The sequence below is a fragment of the Sander vitreus genome, chromosome 4 (genome assembly GCF_031162955.1).
Source record: "Sander vitreus isolate 19-12246 chromosome 4, sanVit1, whole genome shotgun sequence".
In the NCBI taxonomy this organism is placed as follows: Eukaryota; Metazoa; Chordata; class Actinopteri; order Perciformes; family Percidae; genus Sander; species Sander vitreus.
This window is the reverse complement of record NC_135858.1, coordinates 19,025,289-19,045,185: the sequence shown is the minus strand read 5'-3', so window position 1 is coordinate 19,045,185 and position 19,897 is coordinate 19,025,289. Positions and strand designations below refer to the sequence as shown.

The following is a 19,897-nucleotide window of genomic DNA, read 5'->3' as shown; positions in this document are numbered from 1 at the left end:
TTATTTTTGAACTTCTCTAAGTGTTGAATTTTTTAAAACTACATTAAAAAACTATAATGGTTGGTGTAAGAGAGATTAAAAAAAAATAGAAAAAAAGATATGCTATGCCTATGAATGTAAATATTGCAACAATGTACATTGATTAAACCATAAAATGGTCAGAAAACAAACAGACATAGGTCAGCAGTGACTGAAGTAAAAAGAAAAACCTGTCAATAGTTTCCAATCATCACTGGTTATTCTTCATTTTGGGTGGTCAGGCTAATAAAAGACTCTTCCTAAGAGGGACAGACGTGCTTTCCTTCCCAGTAATTGGCTGCGGAAGCCGTGAAAGCGTAGAGTAATTGCATGTTGCTGTGTTTTAATTAGCGCTGAAGCTTATTGCATGCTGCTTCCCCAGGTGGCTTTTAAATTTACCACACACACAAAACCGCCACGGCTAGTCTGTAGAAAAGGTCTGTGCATCAATGTACATTAAATAAATGATAGCTGGATAAAACGTTCTCCCTCCATGTCCTATGAAACCTGCACACGGCTGTCTGTGGGTTATAGAGATAAAAGTCCAGTGATAGCTTTCCAAACAAGATATTGTCTTTCATATATGTTTTGCAGTACATATCTTTCTGTGTGTCCTTCACTGAATTTGCATTCCTCCCATGTCTGAGCGAGCCAGGCAAATTTAATGTGGTAGAAAAATGATTGTGTATGTTTATGTTCTCTAGCAGATGTCCCTGCTGTAGAAATTTCCAGCCGTTAGTGTTTAAATGATAATACAATTACTTATAATAGTTAATAGTATAATAGTTTCATGTTTCTGCATACTCAACACATATGGAACTGTGCCAAAAACATCCTGCTAATCGTGTGTGTGTATTCTAAATAATTACAACTGAGCTGATGTTACGCCACAAAAGTTTTCCAGCAACCAAATCCAAGTAAATCAGATAACTAAAAGATTAGACTTTTAACAATACTGTATAAAAGTAAATCTCAAGATATCAAATATATTATTATTAGATGATGCGTAGTACTCAATACTGTAATTTTTTGAAAAGATTACTGTAATCCTGATCTTTGTACATTGATTATTTTACACACATATACACACACACACACACACACACACACACACACACACACACACACACACACACACACATACATTCAAAGCTCTTTTATTTGACCAGAAAACAGAAGAATAACAAAAAATTTAGCAATCAATTTACAGCAAATACTTTTGGTCCTAAATAACATTCCAGTGAGGAAAAATGAGGTCTGCTCAGAATGACCTTAATAGGCACCCCTCAAGATTTTTTGTTGGAAATCAGAAAAAAAGAAACTCATGTCATATTTAACTAAATGTGTCAAGCAAGGCCTAATGGGCTGGGACAATGTTGAAAAAAATTATATAATTCAGATTTATCCATTCAAATTTGGTCTCTTCACAGTTGCCCACTGCTTGGCCTTATCCCCAGGACGTTGATGCGTGGATCTGCCTGCCAGATCATTTCTTGCCGAATCTCTGGGGCACGGCCATACTCCAGATCTGACCGGGGGCAGCCTCCCAGTCACGGGAATGTATCTGATTATCCGACACTACTTGTCCTCTAGAGCCGCGGCCAAATCTGCAAGGGAGGAGAAACAGAGGCAGAAACTGATGTAATTTAAAGTAACTATATGGTTCAAATGAAAGACTTTTTCACATTTTTACTGTATGTCGTGGACCATACGCGTTTGATGAGGGATTAACATGGACAGAAATAACACATGACACAAGATGCAAATACAAAAGAATCACTTTTTCGTTTTTGTCAAACTTTGTTTAACTGATCACAGCAAGATGGAGTGTTACATAGGATGTAGGTCAAAGGTTAAAGAGGCAACAGTTTTAGTGTGTAATGTCTAAACACTCAACAGTTCAAAACATGATCTAGTCTTTGCCAAAAGAGAGATGGTTGGCTCCTGAACCACTTATACAAAAAATCTCAAGCATGATAATTAAAATAGTTGCAAATGGGTTACATTTCTGCTTGTGGAGCTGCAGCGATCAGTCGATGATTAGTTGGGTGACAGAAAAGCTATTTTGATATTTGTTTAAATCAATTTAGAAGGCAAAATGTCTTGTGTTCCAGCTTTTAAAATGTGAATATTTGCAGCTTTTTCTTGTCATACATTATAGTAAATCAAATATCGTTGGCTTTTATATTGTTGATCAGATTAAAACAAGACAAACCATTTGATTACATCACATTGAACTCTAGGACATTGGGCTGGGCATTTTTCACAGTTTTTTGATGTTTTACAGGCCAAGTAATTAATCAAGAAAATAAGCATTACGGAGTGTTCCGTAATGAAAATATTCATGTATTAATAATAATCAATAGATAATCGAAATGTGAAAAGTCTTATAGATTTATTTACTGTATGATTGTTTGTAATGTATGTGTGTGACAAATACAGACTCTTAATGGCACTGACCTCTGTGGCTGATGGAGAACAGAGTCCCTGGTTTCTCTCTGAGATCCGAGGAGCAGAGCTCTCAGCACTGCGGTCAGCAGACGATCATCAATGCTGTTATCTGTGTTTTCACTCTTCTGGAGCATATCAGCATACACACAAACAAATGCTAAGCCATGCATCAAAAAGCTTGTACTCTGTTTTTGAAAACCCCGCAAAAATATCTCGGGACAACATCAAGTGTAACTGTAACCGCATTCAATTTTGGATTGCATCACAATTTCCTGGGTTTCTTACTCCAGTCATTTAGTCCTGCTATAGCAAGGGATCTTGAGATGTAAATATCAGTGTGCAAAGGCAGAACAATGTACCACTCAAATATCCATCCACCCGTATATTTATGCTAAATAATGTCTCTTCGCACCACAGTGGGAAAACCTTATAATTATCCTCATGATCTGAATCCTCCTGCTCTATCGTGCTCTGACTGACTGTCAACCCCAGAATATACAGTATAACAGTGTATTTCCCACTGTTCCATGAAGAGGAATACCATCTTAAATCTAAATGAGAGTCGTGTGATTTTAGCTTGTCTCACTTGATAAAAGGGTTCAAATGTCATTTACATACTTTATCACATGGAGTGACAGACTTCTCTGAAAATGTTGGCATGACTTCTGGTTGTGAACAGACTCTTTCATTCATTCTGTGTGGCACAGCAGACAGACTTTAAATCCTGCCTAGAGACACAGATATTTAACACGTGTGTGCCTGAGATATGTCTCAAAATTAGATTTTTATTTTCAGATGCCAAAATTATTTTTTTCAAATTGGATGTAACATGAATTAAATGGGAAAAACACACATAAGTAATGTTAGATATGTCCTTGCTACAGCAGGTTAAATTAAAGACTTGTAATGAACTGTAAGTGGTTTGTTGTCTCACCAGCCCCAGCAGGTGGTCGGCGATGTTCTCCTCTGAGTCTGGCAGGATGTCATTTTTCTCCAGACTGCTTTGGATGTGAAGAGCCTGACTGACGCCAGCCATTGCTACAACCAGAGCCAGAAGAGTCACGAGAGCAGCTGTGTCCATGATCTCAAAAGGAAGGGGGGGTCAGATGAATTCTGAGGAAGGATTTTGGTTGTCCTATTACACCTGTTGATTTTAAAAGGCTCGGCTTCTGGGGAACAGAGGAAAGACTCGTCCTTGTCAGGGTTAAGTGTCTTCTTTCTGCAGTGTCCAGGCTAACTTCAGTGGTGGTAACATCCTCACTGGGTCTTATATACACCTCACTGTCACTGGCTGAAACCCCCAAGGAGAGCTGGAGAAGGATGCTCCTGTACATAGGGGAACAAGGGACAGGATGGAGGAAGAACCAGCCCCCTAATATGAGACTTAACCAGGTCCATTTAGCAGGATCAGGGCATTAGTGATGACTGAACGCCAGAGTGCGTTATTATGTGGCCCTTAGGGTAACGCAACACAACTCGCCCAGTTATTAAACAGATAAATCCCTGCAAATGGACTCTGATCCACCAGTCCCAGTTGCCCAATAGTCCGCACTGCATGTACAAACCAACAATATGTGAGAACACTCATCAACCATTAAACCACACTAATAATAAACAGATTAGTCCAGACAACTTTAGTGATCTTGGGCAACAATGTAATGAACCTAAGAAACCAGCAAAACAAAGCAGACACAAAATAATTCTAAAAGAAACAAACAAGAGAGTGACACGTTACTTACACATACTGATATTAGTTTTTTTAATATTTTGCTCCCAATGTCTCTAAACTAGAGGATATCTCCACAATTTCATCTCATACCTCAGGGTTTACAATAATGTTGCTGATTCATTCATCAGTGAAGGATCAACTGCAGAGTTTGTATCTTACGTAATGGTGTCTCAGATTAATGTTGTTGATCATTTTACAAGTGTATGATGAATTGTCCAAGATTATGTTCATAGCATATGTAAACTTAATTGTAGGGTAAATGGTTAGTTTTTTTTTCTTGTTTCAAAGTTTATTACAGTAATGGGAGCATGTCACTTATTGTAAAAGGTTTCACACATTCTCTCTCCAAATGGTTATTGTTAGGAATGTAGAGCGGTTTAATGAGTTGTTTCTTTTACTGTAACATGCTGAAGAAGAGATTTCAGAAAGAAGCTTCTCCCAAAGGAAACAACGACTTAGGATAAAAACCCATTTGTTAAATGTCAGCTTCCTCTATTTAAACGAAGATTACTTTGGGCTTGATTTGTGAGAGTGACAGCGGCTTTATTAGTGCCATATGTGTTCACTTTGTCTCTATCTTTGACCATTGTTTGTGTGTGTGTGTGTGTGTGTGTGTGTGTGTGTGTGTGTGTGTGTGTGTGTGTGTGTGTGTGTGTGTGTGTGTGTGTGTGTATGCACGTCATGACAAAATAGTAGATGTAAGACTGACCTTCAGTAAGAATGTACAAAAATTCTTGTGTAAAACCATCAATGTTTTAGCACTGCAATAGTAACTCTGATACCTTCTCACACCTGCTTGCTAATACACCAGATGTTGTTATCATCAATGAGGAGTCCAGTAAGGTGTTCATTTTAGAGGTTGCATGCACCTTTGATCCTAGCATGGAGGAAGCTTTTTTGACCACTCCTAAACCATCTCAGAGCTAGGCTATAGGTGAAGACTATTTGTTTTCATATTTGGCACACACATAGGCTGGTTGCAAAAGGGCTCCGTCAGCTTGGCATGCCCAAAAAGAGGGCTAAACGGCTGGCAAAGTACTGTGCTCTGTCTGCCTTCATAGGCAGCCGCCATATATGGCGAAGACGCTGTTACTTATACCCATCAGAATGGAGGGGTATGCTTAATATTATGAAGACCTGCTGTATGCCAATGGCCCATGATTTTGTAGATGTATTTAACTGCACCTATAATATTTATGTCCCTGTAAATTATTCTTTTCAAGTGGACTTAAATAAATTGTTAAAATATGTGTGTGTGTTTGTGTGTATGTGTGTGTGTGTGTGTGTGTGTGTGTGTGTGTGTGTGTGTGTGTGTGTGTGTGTGTGTGTGTGTGTGTGTGTGTGTACGTATGTGTACAGTGGGTGTGTGTTCCTGTAATAATTAGTCACTTCCCCAACACTGGATGAGACATTAACAGATTTGGCTCATTAAAGTGCCTAATGGGTGACAATCCGCTTAGACTGCAACACACACACACACACACACACACACACACACACACACACACACACACACACACACACACACACACACACACACACACACACACACACACATACACACACGTCTAACTGTCCCTGTTTAACTGCCATGGCAACCAGGATGACATCTGAAGGATTGTAAGGGGACTTAGTTTTCATTACTATAATAACATCATAAGATTTTGGATTAACGAAAAATCTAATTCACTCACTCTGACGTGATAATAAAAAGTTACATGTATCTTTAGGCTATGTACACACTCAGTAGGCACTTCATTAGGTACACCTATACAGTCAAATGCAATCCAATACAACCACCCTGCCGTGAAGTCTACTCTTCTGATGGCGATAATGATTTGTTGGTTTTGACGCAGTCATAGAGGCAGAGTTGGTGTACTGGATTGCAATAGATTGTACAGGTGTAACCGAGCATATGGTACAAATGCTATTATACAGTTTTACCTGTTCACTTTGAGTTTTATGTGATTAACTGTGAACAAATAACAAATGGATACTGATTGGGTTTGATCAAATGTCAATTAAACATTTTCAGTCACTATAACTAAATCCTCATCTTCATTTGCAGACACCCCCCATGGGTAGAGTTAAGAAACTGCAATGCACCATTACACAGCTCCAAACAAACAAACAGCTCGCACAAGGTACTGAGTTAAATATATTTCGATATTTGATTTTTTAAATATTGCCCATGTGTCTTAAATAAATATACATCTGAATGAACTAAAACGATGTCTTCGAACATAAAGCTGGAGGCTAAAAAACCTGGAGTACAGAGTTTCCAATCTTTTTTTACTCTGCTGCAACATGTAAAGTCAAACATCTCTCTCTGACACCTCCCGCTTGTTCAGCTGCATAGCTGCAGGGATTTTAACTGGCCCAAAAGGAAAATATTCTGTATCACCATCTCCCTGCTGGTAGCCAGTTAGAACAGGAAATGAGCCTAGGGTTTAAAGCTCAGGTCAGTCTGACCTCAAGCTATGTATGGCTGACCATTACGCTCTTTTATGAACCAGAGCACAGGCTGAGGTCCTGTGATGTATCCTGATGATGATTGTTATTAATATATGACAGAACTGCTATCAGTTTCCTATTCACCGGATCTTGTTTCATTTAAGTTCATTTCATACAAGTGTTGTTATTATCTTGTATTCTTTTTGTTAAAATGTAACCTCTACATACTATATCAGTCTTTATTTCTTATGTGTATCACATAAACAGTTCTGTTTTTATAAACAACCCCAAATTTCCCAGTTTTCAGACTTTTGCCTCCATCTTGTGTTCCCTGAGTGAACTGCAGATTAACTAGTAAGTGATGTACAACTGGCTAAAATTCCACTGATAATGATACAAGTTATGTAATCTGATGGGTTTATTTCCTTTTATTTTATTTACAATGTTAAAACAGTGCAGCCAAACTTAAAATAAATAAAACACTGAGTCATGGCAAAAAAGGGGAAGTTTAGAACAGCAACAGGGGCTTCATGCAGCTAATACAAGATTGTCCAGCAATACCTTAAAAACAAACTGACTCTTCATGCTTCACAGCCCCTCCATCGACCCAAATTAGATCCAAAGAAAGTTTGTCTGGTTCCTTGCCCACATGTTCTGCTCTTCTAGAATTATCTCCTCTCTTCAGGTTGTTTATGTGTTGGAGGGATGTTTCACAGGTGTCCAACAGATGCTTCAGGGCAGCCTGATTCAATTTGTAAATCACCTTGTGTTCTTTAGTAGTGGTTCACAATCTGCCACTTTTACCATAAGGCACTTGTATGGAGTTAGAAGTGTCAGTACTGACATGACTACACTATCTTACCATGGCTAGTGTGACTAGAGTACAGTACCAGGAACAGTGTGACAAGCAGGTTAATATAGTCCAACTAAAACGTTTTAAAACTATTTAAACAAAGGTCTCCTGGTGAAATATTTTTTACATATCAGTAAAAACATAACATAAAGGTGGTGTGGTTGAAAACCTCATAATTATGACGTATCTAATTCATAAAGTTTTTAATTTGAGGCCATGTTTTCACAAATAATACTGGTTCAGAAATTGAAATGCTTACAATGCAAATGTGCTGACCATATTTTAAGTTTTTAATATTTAGCTTTTCTTACATATTTGGTCTTAATGCGACTACAGTGCTGTGGCCGTGGCTGTCATAGGGGGTTTTAAACTATTGATGTACAGTACATTTGACTGGTGTATTAACAAAAAGTTTAAAAAGGCAATTGACACAAAAAGGCAATTATTTTCCTTGAATAAGGATATACAAAATCAGCAAGCCCAGACAACACATTCAGCAACACATTACTTAATTAATATCTTACATACTGAAATTTCCCAATGTTTACCAGTGCTAACTAGAAGAAAACCCCAAAACATCTTTTATATAAAAAAAAATGTTTTTTCATTGCCCATATCAGTCATCAGTCTTACAGTAGTTAAGGCAAAAAATAGTCTTTGTCACTGCCAGTGGCTTCTTCATCAACAATGTCCAATGTGTCTATGCATCTAAGATTATACTGTACTGTATGTTTGTGCATTCATGCATGTCTTTGAGTCATGATTTTTTTTCTCCTTCCTGATGACAGACAGTGAAGTGCATGGCGGCAGGCTGTAAAGCATATGAGCAGCTAGACTGGTTCTAATATTGTTGTTGGCCTTCAGTAGTTACTGTAACACACTGATATAGATGCACAGTATAAATACACTATGCAAGGCCATCCATCAGCGGGCTACAGCATGGGAGAGTATAGATCCAGTCACAGTGTAACAGGCCACCGATATGCAAGTACTGACACAGTGGAGTGCAAAAGATGTCATGATCTCAGTCTGTATGCACTTTTTTTAGTCCGTTAGTTCCAATGACAAAGACACATGAGTGCCACACATGGTGATTTGAATTAATTTAGTCAGTCAGTGCTTCGAAGGGAGTTACGAGGTCCCGTCGATCCAGTGCGTGGCCCATTCCTTTTTATGGACAACTCCTGACTTCTCAGTCTGGAACTGTGGTCGGTCCTCGCGAGGAATCTTCACCGCGTGGTACTGAGGCAATTTGTCTTTGTAGTGGGCCCGTTGGAAGAAGCCACACTGTTGGCACAGTGTTGGAAAGCAGGCACGAGTGCAGATAGAGGAAGAAAGGAAGAGAGGGATGGAAAGGCAGGAAGGAAGGAAAAAAGAATTAACTGATGTCATATAAGAACACAATTGTAAATCACTTGCATTTGTTAGCCCTTATTTCTTTGGTCTACTTTGCAATATCATGCCAAGTAAGAGTAATCTCATTTATTCCATTGTAATGTAATGTGTTCTAGTTCTTCACTGACAGATGAGAAGAAAAAGTAATTATCTGATGACCTTGTGCACAAAGTGACATAATAAAAAGACACATCTACCCAAAAAGCACATCCACATGCTCTACATTTTCAAATTCAGTGTCCTTGATTAACACACCAACACACTGCCAAAGTGCCATTAAGAAAAATTGCACATATTAATGCAAACAAAAAAACCTGCTGATATTAATAACAAGTTGATTCTGGTACCTGAAAAGCCAGTTGGTCATGAGATGCAAGTCAAATAGGGATGTTAATAGATTGAAAAGTGCATGACAAGCACATCATTAAAACCTTAGTCTCCATAGACTGGTGCCAGAAGGGACAAGTGTAGATCATTAAACTGTGACAACAACAGTAAAGGCACACCACACAGCACAGCAGGCATCTGAAAATCCATGTAAAAGAGATGGCTGGATGGTGTTCAATAAGCACAGATTAAAAAGGCACAATAATGGTTGATAATAGGAATCAGTTTTGAGTTTATTTATTATATTATTTACATGACTATAGTTGATGGTATTTTAGCCTTTCCAAAACAAAAACACAACAGCCAAAGTTTAAGGACTCGAGTGTGTCTGTTCTACTGTAAGCTGCTGATGTTAGCATGCCTGACATTCTACCTGTAGTTACCTAAAGCCTTTTTTCCACCAAGCAGTCCGATTCAATTCGGTTCAGTTCATTACACATTAGAAAGCTTATTTTGGTGTTTCCATTGTCAAAAGTTATAGATGGTACCAATAGAACCTCTCCATTCTGTCCTGTTTTTCGTTACCACTCTGTTGAGCTATCTAACACACAGATCCAATACCAAAGATTGAGCTAAAAACTCAGTGGAGCAAGAGAAATGAAAAGGTTTTTAGCTTGTTTCTTAGCACATTGCTGTCCATTTCTTTCACTGCACATCCAAGCAATGCAGGAGAAAATGTAAAAACTAAAACCAACATGCTACTTACGAGGTTGACGCAACTCCTACCAACCAGTAACATTTAAGAGTGCTGTCTGCCATGGAAACACAAAACAGATCTAATGTTTATGTACGTGGTACGTACTATACTGAAAGTTTTTGATGGAAACGTGGCTTAATTTAGGAGTAATGTATACAAAGGCCAATATCATAAACTAGCTAACTAAGTTTTGTGGGATTACAATAAAATATAAAACCACAATAATGACTAGCACATCCATTATGTAGTATTTCCTTACTGTGTCTGTCTGTCCCACCATCCCACTGCTACAATATCACATATGTGCTCTGGCATTATGAAATGTAAATGTATTTCTTCTCTTGTGTTGTTTTTTTATGTATCTGTTTGTACCTCTGAATTTGTGTACAATAAAAATAAAGTACCACATCCAAGTGTTTTTGTTATTAATTGTGCCGAAATCTGGTAATATTTCACACTGTAATGAACACCACCAGCTACACTACAGTGCATTGAGAAACAAGGCGATTGTGGGTGAGCATTTTTACCGCTTGGAGGGAGACGAGGAGGGGAGAGCAGGCCAGAGTGAAATATTTTTTATATCATAGTTCTGATGCCTGCTTCTCCGCCTCCGAGGGTTGGACCCCCAAATGGGCGCGGTAGTACTCCGTCTCATAGTGCCGGCGCCGCTCACTGCGCTTGAAGAACCCACACTGGGCAACAGATAACCACAGGAAAAGTATGACAGGGGAAACGTTGGAAAATGAAACAGAAAGGGGATTTTAGGATAGAGAGTTCCCAGTGAGAGGAGACAAAACCAAAAGGATGACACACAGAGGACAAACAAAAGAGGAAAGGAACAGATGAGAGTGAGCTGGAGGGAATAAAATGATTATAGGACAGAACAGAGCAAAGTAGATAGAAATAATTGGAGTACCATGGAAAGTGATGAGAAAATGCCAGCATAATGGCCAATAAGGTGACAGGGATAAAGTCAGTTACACTGTAAGGACCTCTTATGTATAGGTCATTGGACTAAATTAATCAATATTTGATATTAAAGTGAATCCTTATTCGTTGTTTTGGGACTTTAACACATAGCAAAATAAGCTGTATAGAGAGTATAAGTGTTTTACAATGCAGCATGCACAATGCAGTGACATTTATGTCTCCTGTGTTTGTACCTTCCACAGTATGCAGACCAACAGAGTCAGTAGCAGGATGCCTGCCAGGACAGCTATAAGGATGATCCACCATGGGATCCAGTACTGGTCAGCGAGACCAGGTTCAGGATAGATCATCACTGGAACCTGGGGAGGAAAGGAGGATGCAATTGAAATGCTAAATTAAAAGAAAAGTAGAAGAGATATTTCCCCTTGGCCTCAGTCACATTTGCCTGTAAGATAAGTGTTGTAAAAGAAGTTTAGAAATGTTCAGATTACTAATTAATTTTATATTTTAGATACTGCTGGTAGGGATGTGTAAAAGGTGCTGCCATTTTATATGCCTAATTATATGACAAAAATTACAATTCTTTTGAGGATACATGTTCTGTGAACTGAAGTGTGACGAGTACCTGTGCAGCAGCATCCCTGAGGACCAGATGTTTGATGCTGGACTTCACAGTGATGTTGGCTCTGACCAGCAGCTCCAGAGCACTGACTGCTGAAAACTCCTGACAGACAGAGAGAGAAGAACAATAATTAAAACTTGGTATTTAATAGTTTATCAGTTATATACATAAACTGTTCAGAGTAATACTGTGCTTTGTTCATTCAGATCCAGCTCTTAAAGTTACTGTGAAATAAAACAATACTTAGATACTTTGTAATAATTAAAGAAAGAACATTTCATTGGATGTCAAGAAAAAAGCAAACACAAAGTTGGTTGTATATAAAAATGACAGATGTATTCACAGTACTGACTGCCTTAACTGCTTTAAAGGTCCAATGTATAATATATTTACTGTAATAAATCCAAAAATGACCCCAATGCGTAATTAGATATTAAGGAAACATGCCAAGTTGAAATACTATCTTTTCTGACAACAATGCTAATGCCAGTATGTTCTCCTTTTGAAATTTCCATTTCGTGACGGAATTTCTGTTTGTGTGTTGGCCTGTGTGTTGTTATCAACTGCCCAGTTTGACAGCCAGGCCGGGTTGCCAGATATACCTGTAAAAACTTAATCCCAGCGCGCTACAGCTGTAATGTTAGTACAGCCATAAAAACAGCAAACAAACAAACAGGATCATAAAAACATAACATAAAAAAAGCAGCATGTTTCTAACAGTTGTGGGACCAGAGACGTAAATATTGGAGATGTATTTGAAAGATGGAGACAGCTTAGAGCCCAAAAGGACGGCGAGTTGGCTAATTTCCTCCTAAACAGGTAAGCATTAGCTTCAGGCTAATTTATCACGGCTACAAGGGACGGGCATTTTATGTAATTTCAACATTTGTGTATTCACATTGAATTATATAGCTAGAGTACCCAAGTTGGTTACTCGCAAAAACAATTGCGACACAGCCAGTAAAGTGATGCCGACTGGTCCTGGCTAACGCCACCATGCTAACCCTACTAACGTTACCGGAGGACTAGCTAGGCAAGCGGGCCATGGCTGTTTACAACGTGTAGCCTGTTCAGCGGCCGTAGCCAACAATGGTGAGTTATTTTAAGCCAAGAGAGGGGGGCTGTAAATCAGGAAGATGTGACTGAGTTTGTGTGTTTAGCGATTGTTGCAAGTGTGTTCAGTCGGGTGGAGAGGACAGCAAGGTAGTGTTATTTTTAGCAGTTCTCACCATAATTCTAAGCTGAGGAAGTGTGTCTGTCCGTCAAGTGGAGAGGACAGCGAGGTTGTTGTGTTTTTAGCGGTTCCTATTGTAATTCTAAGCCAAAAAAGTGTCCCTGTCAATTGGGTACAGAACTCCACGTGAGCACTGGCTTTTTTGACTGTCAATATAGCCAGCATCTAACGTTAGCTACTCCGCTGTGCTGTGAAGTATGTCTGGCTACGTGAGACAAACGTCTAGAAACATTGTTATGGATGCTGTGGTCTCAGCCTGGCAACCAACGTGAACTTTGAGTCTGGGGAGGAGGGGGCGGGGGAGACGACTTTCTCCAGTATTTTGAATTTGTACTGTAGTAACAGTACAACACTAGCTGTCAGTATTACATATTGCACCTTTAACAAGCTGACAAACACCGCTGCAGTTATTTATTCACTTGCATCAGATCAATGTGAGTGCCGGCAGCAGCTGTAAAGGCTGGACTGAAGCTGAGATGGAGAGTAATGTGCAGTAGGGTGCTGATGTAATGATGACAGGGATTTTTATACCTCTATGAAGCTGCTGTTCCACAGCCTGGCATGGATCTTCAGGACAGCTTGACCAGAGAAGCTGTGGAGGGGACACTGTATCAGGACACAGCGTGCCGACCCCAAGAGACAATCCTGAAGAAAGAAAGCGAAAGCGCTCTGGGATTAATTTTTTTTTCTTCAAATGAACTGGAGACATACATTAGCAGCTATAAAAGTAGTGAAAAGCAAAAGTTACAAAGCCTGCATCTTTTCTTTTGTATCTATATTTTCATTTCCTTCTTACCAGTTTGAGCGACTTGCGTCTCTCTGAAGCTGCCACAGCAGGGGTGGTTCGTCCCATGCTGCCTTTTGTCGTCACTTGACCGTCCTCCTCTGGGTGGGAGCGGCGCGTTCGCCCAGCCTGGTGAAAGTGAGACATTCATACAGGCAGACAAAGATCAGTCTCTAAAAATGGTCATTAAATAGTCAGTGTGGACAAGACAGTGTAGAAAGGTAGAACAGGATGATGATGTTGATGATGCAGTCTTGACAATAACATGTTGTTACATGCAGCTGCATCCAAAAAATTTCTTTTCCAACTGCTTTTCTTTGAACTGAATGGAAATCGAAAATACTATATATTTAAGAAGGAAAATTTGTGTTTTTGTCATCTAACAAATGTTTTCCGTTTCAAGCACAAATCCTTGATTTCTCTACAGTCAGAAGCACTGTGAATAAGATAGGAGAATGTAGATCTAAGAAAGACGTTTTCTATTGCATTGCATTTTTATTATTTTTACAAAAAGTAGCCTTCCTTTGTTAATAGCAAACCCAGCTAATATTAAAATTGAGATTGAACTAGAAGTTGGCCAGAATAAAGTGCGAAATTGCTAAAGTGAAAAATTCCCAATTCCGTAATGATGGACCTGTGATTCCTGGGCAAAAGCACTGAAGCTGTGTTCGTTGGCATTCAAAGAATTTAGCCAGCATTTAACATGGCTGCCACTTAGATACCTTTGGGTCAGTTCACTCACTTTAGGCACCTTCCACGTCGAAAAACATTATTAATCTGCCGCACCTTCTCTGGCCAAAAAAGTGGATGCAGACTGAGTGTTGTCTTAATTGGTGGTGTTAGAGGTGTTAGATTTCCTAGCAGAGTCAAAAATGAGCTCTGCTCTGCTTACACTGTGACTGCCAGGCTGTGGGAGTTCTGCAGGTGAGGAGCTGTGTAGCTTCAGAGGATTCAATGCCCCTGTTGGGGTGCACTGTGTGTTTGGGTGACCTTCAAACTTCAAGCTGGCGGGATACAAGAGCCATTTCTCATTGGCCAGCTCGTAAGGCCACATGATGTTGAGGAAGGCCGAGCCGAGCGTCTGCAGAGTTTGGCCGGGATTAGCAACCTGATGGAGAAAACATATAACATATTATATTAAATGTGTGTCTTCCTTTAGCCATGATATTTCAGACGCTGCTCACCTGTGTCGACGTGGCAATCAGAACGCACATACACAGGGTCCTGAATACACACACACACAAACACACACACACACACACACACACACACACTCGTTCCTCACCACAAACTCAATATCAACGGGGCTGCCGATGTCCTCGAGACTGGTCATGGCACTCTCTCCCTTCACTGTCCCGCTGAAGAACAGCTGGTGCGGAGTAGCAAGCCTACAGTAAAACAGGATCACATGTGTTGGACAGCTGCACACACACTCACACAGCTTCATATAGCATATATATGTTTACCCTGGGATTATATCATGTCTCTCATAACTGCTAAAGAGCAAACTCATGCATGTACATTGTTAAATCCCACAGACTATTTTTAATTCTTAAAAAGATTCCAAAGATGACCAATATGTGAGCCTAAATTTGGTGGAAATGTGTAAAGAATGATGCTCACGATATCTTTAATATATCAGTGTAAACATACAGCATCAACGAAGAGTTGAAACATGCTGATACAGAATAACATGATTTTAACGAGCTTAAAGCTAAGGAAAAACAAGGGGAAATGTGTATGTTACGGGTTTAAGTAAGCTATCCTAAGATAAGGAAGCCTTTCTGTGGCAAATACATTGAAGGAGAAACTGCTTTAAAAGGTTTCACTCACCCACTGACAGATAGAGGGAGCTCTATCACAACTTTAGCAAAAGCTGTGACTCGCACCAGATCAGGCTGCTCACTGATACTGAGGACAGACCCACAAACAAACACTGTAATCAAAGGATTATTTTGCCTGAACAAGTCAAATATCTGCACTTAAATAATTGAAGCTCAATTGAAGCTAAGAGTTAAATTAGATGCTTCTCTAAAAAGATATGGAGGATTTACGTTGTCAGTAAGAGATCTGCTGTCAACTCAGTGGTCTCAATCGTGATGTTTGATGTGCTCAAGTTGATGGAGAATTTTAGCTGAAAAAGCAACACATACATTTCAGAAAAAAGCAATAAGTGGAAAGGCAATATAATTACACTTATGGCTGAAATTATGCTGGTTTTGTTTCACACTGTAGGAAAGAAATATCTAAAGTTATGAAAGTATATGAGATGAACAAGCAATTTAATTGAAACACGTTGCATATTTTAACCCTGACAGTCTTCAAAGCTTTAACTGAATTCACAGTTTTGTTTCCTTACCTTAGTATCTCGTTTCACAGGGTTTCCCAGGTCACATTCAACTTGGGAGCCATTCTGGTTCGCTTGGCACCTCATCTACAGTCAGTCAGGATAGCAAACAAATACTATTAGAAAAACAGAAATCCAAACATATATGTTTTAACGTAGTGAAAAAGTGTTTTTCTCTTATTAGGGCCCATACCTGTGGTGGGATCCTGGAGCCGGCATACGACAGAGTGTTTGGAAGGGAGATTAGCAGCTGAGCAGCGTGGGCGTCGTCTCCGTCCTCCTCAGGGTGCAGGGGGTCAGAGGGCATGTTGGTGACGGTGATCTCCAGCACCACCAGCCGCTGGTCTGACAGGGAGAACACCTGCACATCATCCTCATCTCTACATGAAGAGAGTGGGAAAAAAACATATACATAGAGTATCAACTTACTAATGCTTTAGACAGGGTACATGACAAACACGACAGTAAACAAACATGACGGGAACTATGACAGTAAAACATGAATTATATTCTTGTGGTAAACATCTGTACATTATTGCATACAGATAGTTGTTTGTGTTGGGGGTATCGGTTGCTAGGTAACAGTTTGCACCAGCTCACACAGAGTGTTTTTGCAGACACTAACTTTGGCAGAGGGGTGAAGAGGTCGGAGGTCAGGGGTCGTGTTCCAAACTGGGAGTTCAGCTTCAGGTTGCTCTGGCAGATTTTGTCGCTGCCGCATCCTTCTCGCAGGAAGTTCACCTTCGGAGTGTAAACGAGACAGACATGAAGTTGTTTTTTTAAATCTCAAGAGCACATTCTACGTTTACTGTCAGGTAATCGATTAGCTCTGTCAAACTGTAACGGGCATGTTTCTCTTTATTTCTCTTGTTTTTTTTGGGTTTTTTTTCACCTTTTGTAAATTAAATGATTAATCACGTTATAAATGTGGCCCGTTAAAATGAATCCCGACCATAAAATACTTCAGCTTCCTTTTTGTTACAGACCTCAGAGTGCAGCGTGTTAGAGGGGGAAACACTCAGTACAGGCGCCAGCTTCTCCAGCCTCTTGGCACCTGAGTGTCTGCGTGGTGGCACAGGCTTGATAGTGTGTGTTATCGCCAACGAGATGGGACGCAGTTTGTCAATGATGTTCTCCTGCATGGACAGAGATTATAAAAATACTAATTTGGACAACAAAAGATTTGGTCAAACAAATTTGGTTTGTTTATGCTGCAAAAGAGTGTGGATTTTTTTGCAACATTTTGACTTGTATGCATCAAAATTTTGAATCAAAGGTAAACTGTTCAATGCCCCAAAACTCGGTAGAAAAGGTAGATTGTCAAAAGAAACATTGTATATCTTTACTTTATTATTATTTCCATAAATTTTTTGCTACCACAGTTTAAAAAAAAGACAAATACTAAGTCCAAGAACCACCTATTATTATTATTTAAGTTACTAACATGGAGCTGGAAGGTAGCAGTGGTGCACACAGGGTGACGCTGCCGATGCAGCTCCACTTCTTCTGTCTGAGTAAACTCCGGGTCCAGGGAACTGCGGCCCAGGAAGTTAACGCGGTGCGGGAGGCCCAGCTTCCTGCGCTCTGTGTCAGCTTCAAAGTGCACCACCAAGGCTTGAAGGGAGTGAAAACGAGAGTGATGCATGAAGACAGATAGAGGGATTGAAAAATGTCAGGACACATACTATACAGAGAGCACTTTAAGAGCCCCCCGGGGGTAGAACATATATGAAACCCCCATCTGAGGGAATACAGTATTACACAGCTGTGATTTAATCAAAATAAAGTCTAATGTTACTCCACAGATAAGGTTACTTTCCACTGTATATAGAAATGACTCCTGTCCCACATGAGAGAAGAACAGAAATGGTCTTGAAAAGTGAAGTGTGACTTACTCATGTGTGGTGAGTAGTGTTCTGGGTGGGCTGTGAAGGTGAAGCAGGCCTTGACCTCCACGCTAAAAAAGGCACACGGTTCAGAGCGAAAATCATTTTCTTTGTTACGGTTTTTAAACAGTATTATAGATTGAGATGAATCAAGACAAAAACAAAAATACATTAGCAGTTTTAAAATGTGGGTTTAGTTCAGTTATCCTGGATTATTTGTCACATTATCAGTACGTACCAGACTCCCTCTCTGCCCTTGCAGTTGTACTGCTCCAGATCAATGTACTGAGGGTCGATAGATATTTCTCTGATCACATGGATGACTGGACGAGATCTTGGGGACACACAAAAACACAAAACGATGGGTCAGGTAGAACAAATTATGACTAAATCATGATAAAAATAGATACTAAACATGCAAGATTTGCGCTTAGATTTTTTCCAACAATAAGAATTAAACATAAGGCCTTTATGGTTCCTGTCAAACTCATGCTGTTTTGAGGTTGTCATTTGGGTTTTTAAATAAGTCTTTTCTCACCTGAAGAGGACCACTGAGTCATTAAGAGAGCCCACTGCAATATCTGGGTAGTGGTTATTATCAATATCCAAACTGCCTGAGATGGAGTATCCAAAACGTCTCACATCAAAGTCGCGACCATCCAGCACCTGACGGGATAAAAAACACTGATGAAATCTTGATTCCTTTGGTCTATTCATTTTTTATTCTTCCTGTCATCTTTCCTTTTTTTCTGTTAGCTCATTCCTAAACTGCTGTGTGAAACTCACCTGAGCAGGTTTGGTTTCAATTCCAGCATCTGAGCCTCTGTAGATGAAAACTTTGCCATCTCCATCAAATGGTGCCCCCACAGCAATATCTGAACAGATACAGAAATGATTGAAAACTATTTTAAGTGTGCAAACATTCAATTACATATTTATAGTTTACATGTAACTAGTTTGAAACAGAAACCACAGTATGTAGGACAAGTGGGAAACTAGTTACTGCTCAAAAGGCGTTGCTCAAAAACTTCATGAATGAATTGAAACCATTTAAATCACCATCTATTTTAAACATCAGACATACAAACAAACATAAATGGAACAGAATAAGTCCCTTTCCATAAGTGAAACTGATGATGAACTGTGTGAAAAAACATTGTTCTAACCTCCGTATCCATCCTGGTCCAGATCTCCTACGTTGCTGACCGTCATTCCAAACATGGAGTCGTATGTCCCATTGAGACGGATAGGTCGAGCCTGATCGTCCCAGTGACCGAAGGGGTTTAGGTACACATACACAGCTCCACCAATCTCTGCCTTACGGTCAAAGAAATTAGGAGCTCCAATAATCAGATCGGTCCAGCTAGGAACAGAAACAGAGAATTAAAAATGAATTATATTTTATAAAGCAGTTTTTGGGAGCCCCTAGAACCTCTTATGAAGTTTTTTCTTTAAACACACCCTGTCTCATCTACTCTTACCCCAAATGGTAGAAAGCAACTAAGTACATGTATGCAGGTACTGTACTTAATTACAATTTTGACATACTTGTACTTTACTTGCGATTTCCATCTCATACTACTTTATACTTCGTTTCCTCTACATTTCAGAGGAAAATATGATTTTCACTCCACTACATTTATTTGACAGCTATGGTTACTAGTTACTTTTTAGATTAAGACTTTACATATAACACGTGTATCGTGGCCGGGTTAGCTCAGTTGGTAGAGCAGGTGCACGTATAGAGATTCACTCCTCGACGTAGCGGCCGCGGATTCGACTCCAACCTGCAGCCCTTTGCTGCATGTCATTCCCCCCTCTCTCTCCCCTTTCATGTTTTCATCTGTCTTGGGGAAATAAAGGCCTAAAAATGCCCCAAAAAAAAAAAAAAAAAGGTATATCAATGTATAAAATTTGACGCATCATTGTAAACTAATACGCTAATGTCATCCATAATAATTATCCAGTGGTATAGAAATATAACACTGACAGGGCCAATTCTGCCAAACGGGCACATTTACTTTTGAGATTTTAAATAGATTTTGCTGAAAACACTTGTGTTTATATTATTAGCATCATCTATTTAATGATGATCATCTAGACTGACTCC

At 39.5% G+C, this 19,897-nt stretch overlaps 2 protein-coding genes across 3 annotated transcripts in view; both read right to left on the bottom strand.

Moving 5' to 3' along the window:
• Positions 1 to 1,504: 1,504 nt before the first annotated feature.
• On the bottom strand, positions 1,505 to 3,550 carry npffl (neuropeptide FF-amide peptide precursor like). The gene is made up of 3 exons (XM_078247483.1): positions 3,404 to 3,550; positions 2,479 to 2,594; positions 1,505 to 1,625 (listed from the first exon to the last, which is right to left on the bottom strand). Exons 1-3 carry the CDS (start codon positions 3,548 to 3,550, stop codon positions 1,505 to 1,507), a joined length of 384 nt encoding a protein of 127 aa, XP_078103609.1.
• A 3,515-nt stretch (positions 3,551 to 7,065) lies between these two features.
• The window catches only part of itga7 (integrin, alpha 7), a 35,756-nt gene continuing 22,924 nt past the window's right edge, over positions 7,066 to 19,897 (bottom strand). For both annotated transcript variants that reach the window (XM_078248858.1, XM_078248859.1), the window contains exons 7-25: positions 18,954 to 19,150; positions 18,574 to 18,662; positions 18,326 to 18,453; positions 18,026 to 18,121; positions 17,797 to 17,858; positions 17,346 to 17,515; positions 16,888 to 17,037; positions 16,527 to 16,642; positions 16,095 to 16,281; positions 15,914 to 15,988; positions 15,609 to 15,688; positions 15,388 to 15,465; positions 14,840 to 14,942; positions 14,447 to 14,662; positions 13,567 to 13,683; positions 13,302 to 13,415; positions 11,540 to 11,638; positions 11,148 to 11,273; positions 7,066 to 8,792 (exon numbers count right to left, since the gene is read on the bottom strand). In XM_078248858.1, the coding sequence (XP_078104984.1) occupies positions 8,637 to 8,792; positions 11,148 to 11,273; positions 11,540 to 11,638; positions 13,302 to 13,415; positions 13,567 to 13,683; positions 14,447 to 14,662; positions 14,840 to 14,942; positions 15,388 to 15,465; positions 15,609 to 15,688; positions 15,914 to 15,988; positions 16,095 to 16,281; positions 16,527 to 16,642; positions 16,888 to 17,037; positions 17,346 to 17,515; positions 17,797 to 17,858; positions 18,026 to 18,121; positions 18,326 to 18,453; positions 18,574 to 18,662; positions 18,954 to 19,150 (2,359 nt within the window). In that variant the 3' untranslated portion in view covers positions 7,066 to 8,636. The remainder of the gene's footprint in view (positions 8,793 to 11,147; positions 11,274 to 11,539; positions 11,639 to 13,301; positions 13,416 to 13,566; positions 13,684 to 14,446; positions 14,663 to 14,839; positions 14,943 to 15,387; positions 15,466 to 15,608; positions 15,689 to 15,913; positions 15,989 to 16,094; positions 16,282 to 16,526; positions 16,643 to 16,887; positions 17,038 to 17,345; positions 17,516 to 17,796; positions 17,859 to 18,025; positions 18,122 to 18,325; positions 18,454 to 18,573; positions 18,663 to 18,953; positions 19,151 to 19,897) is intronic.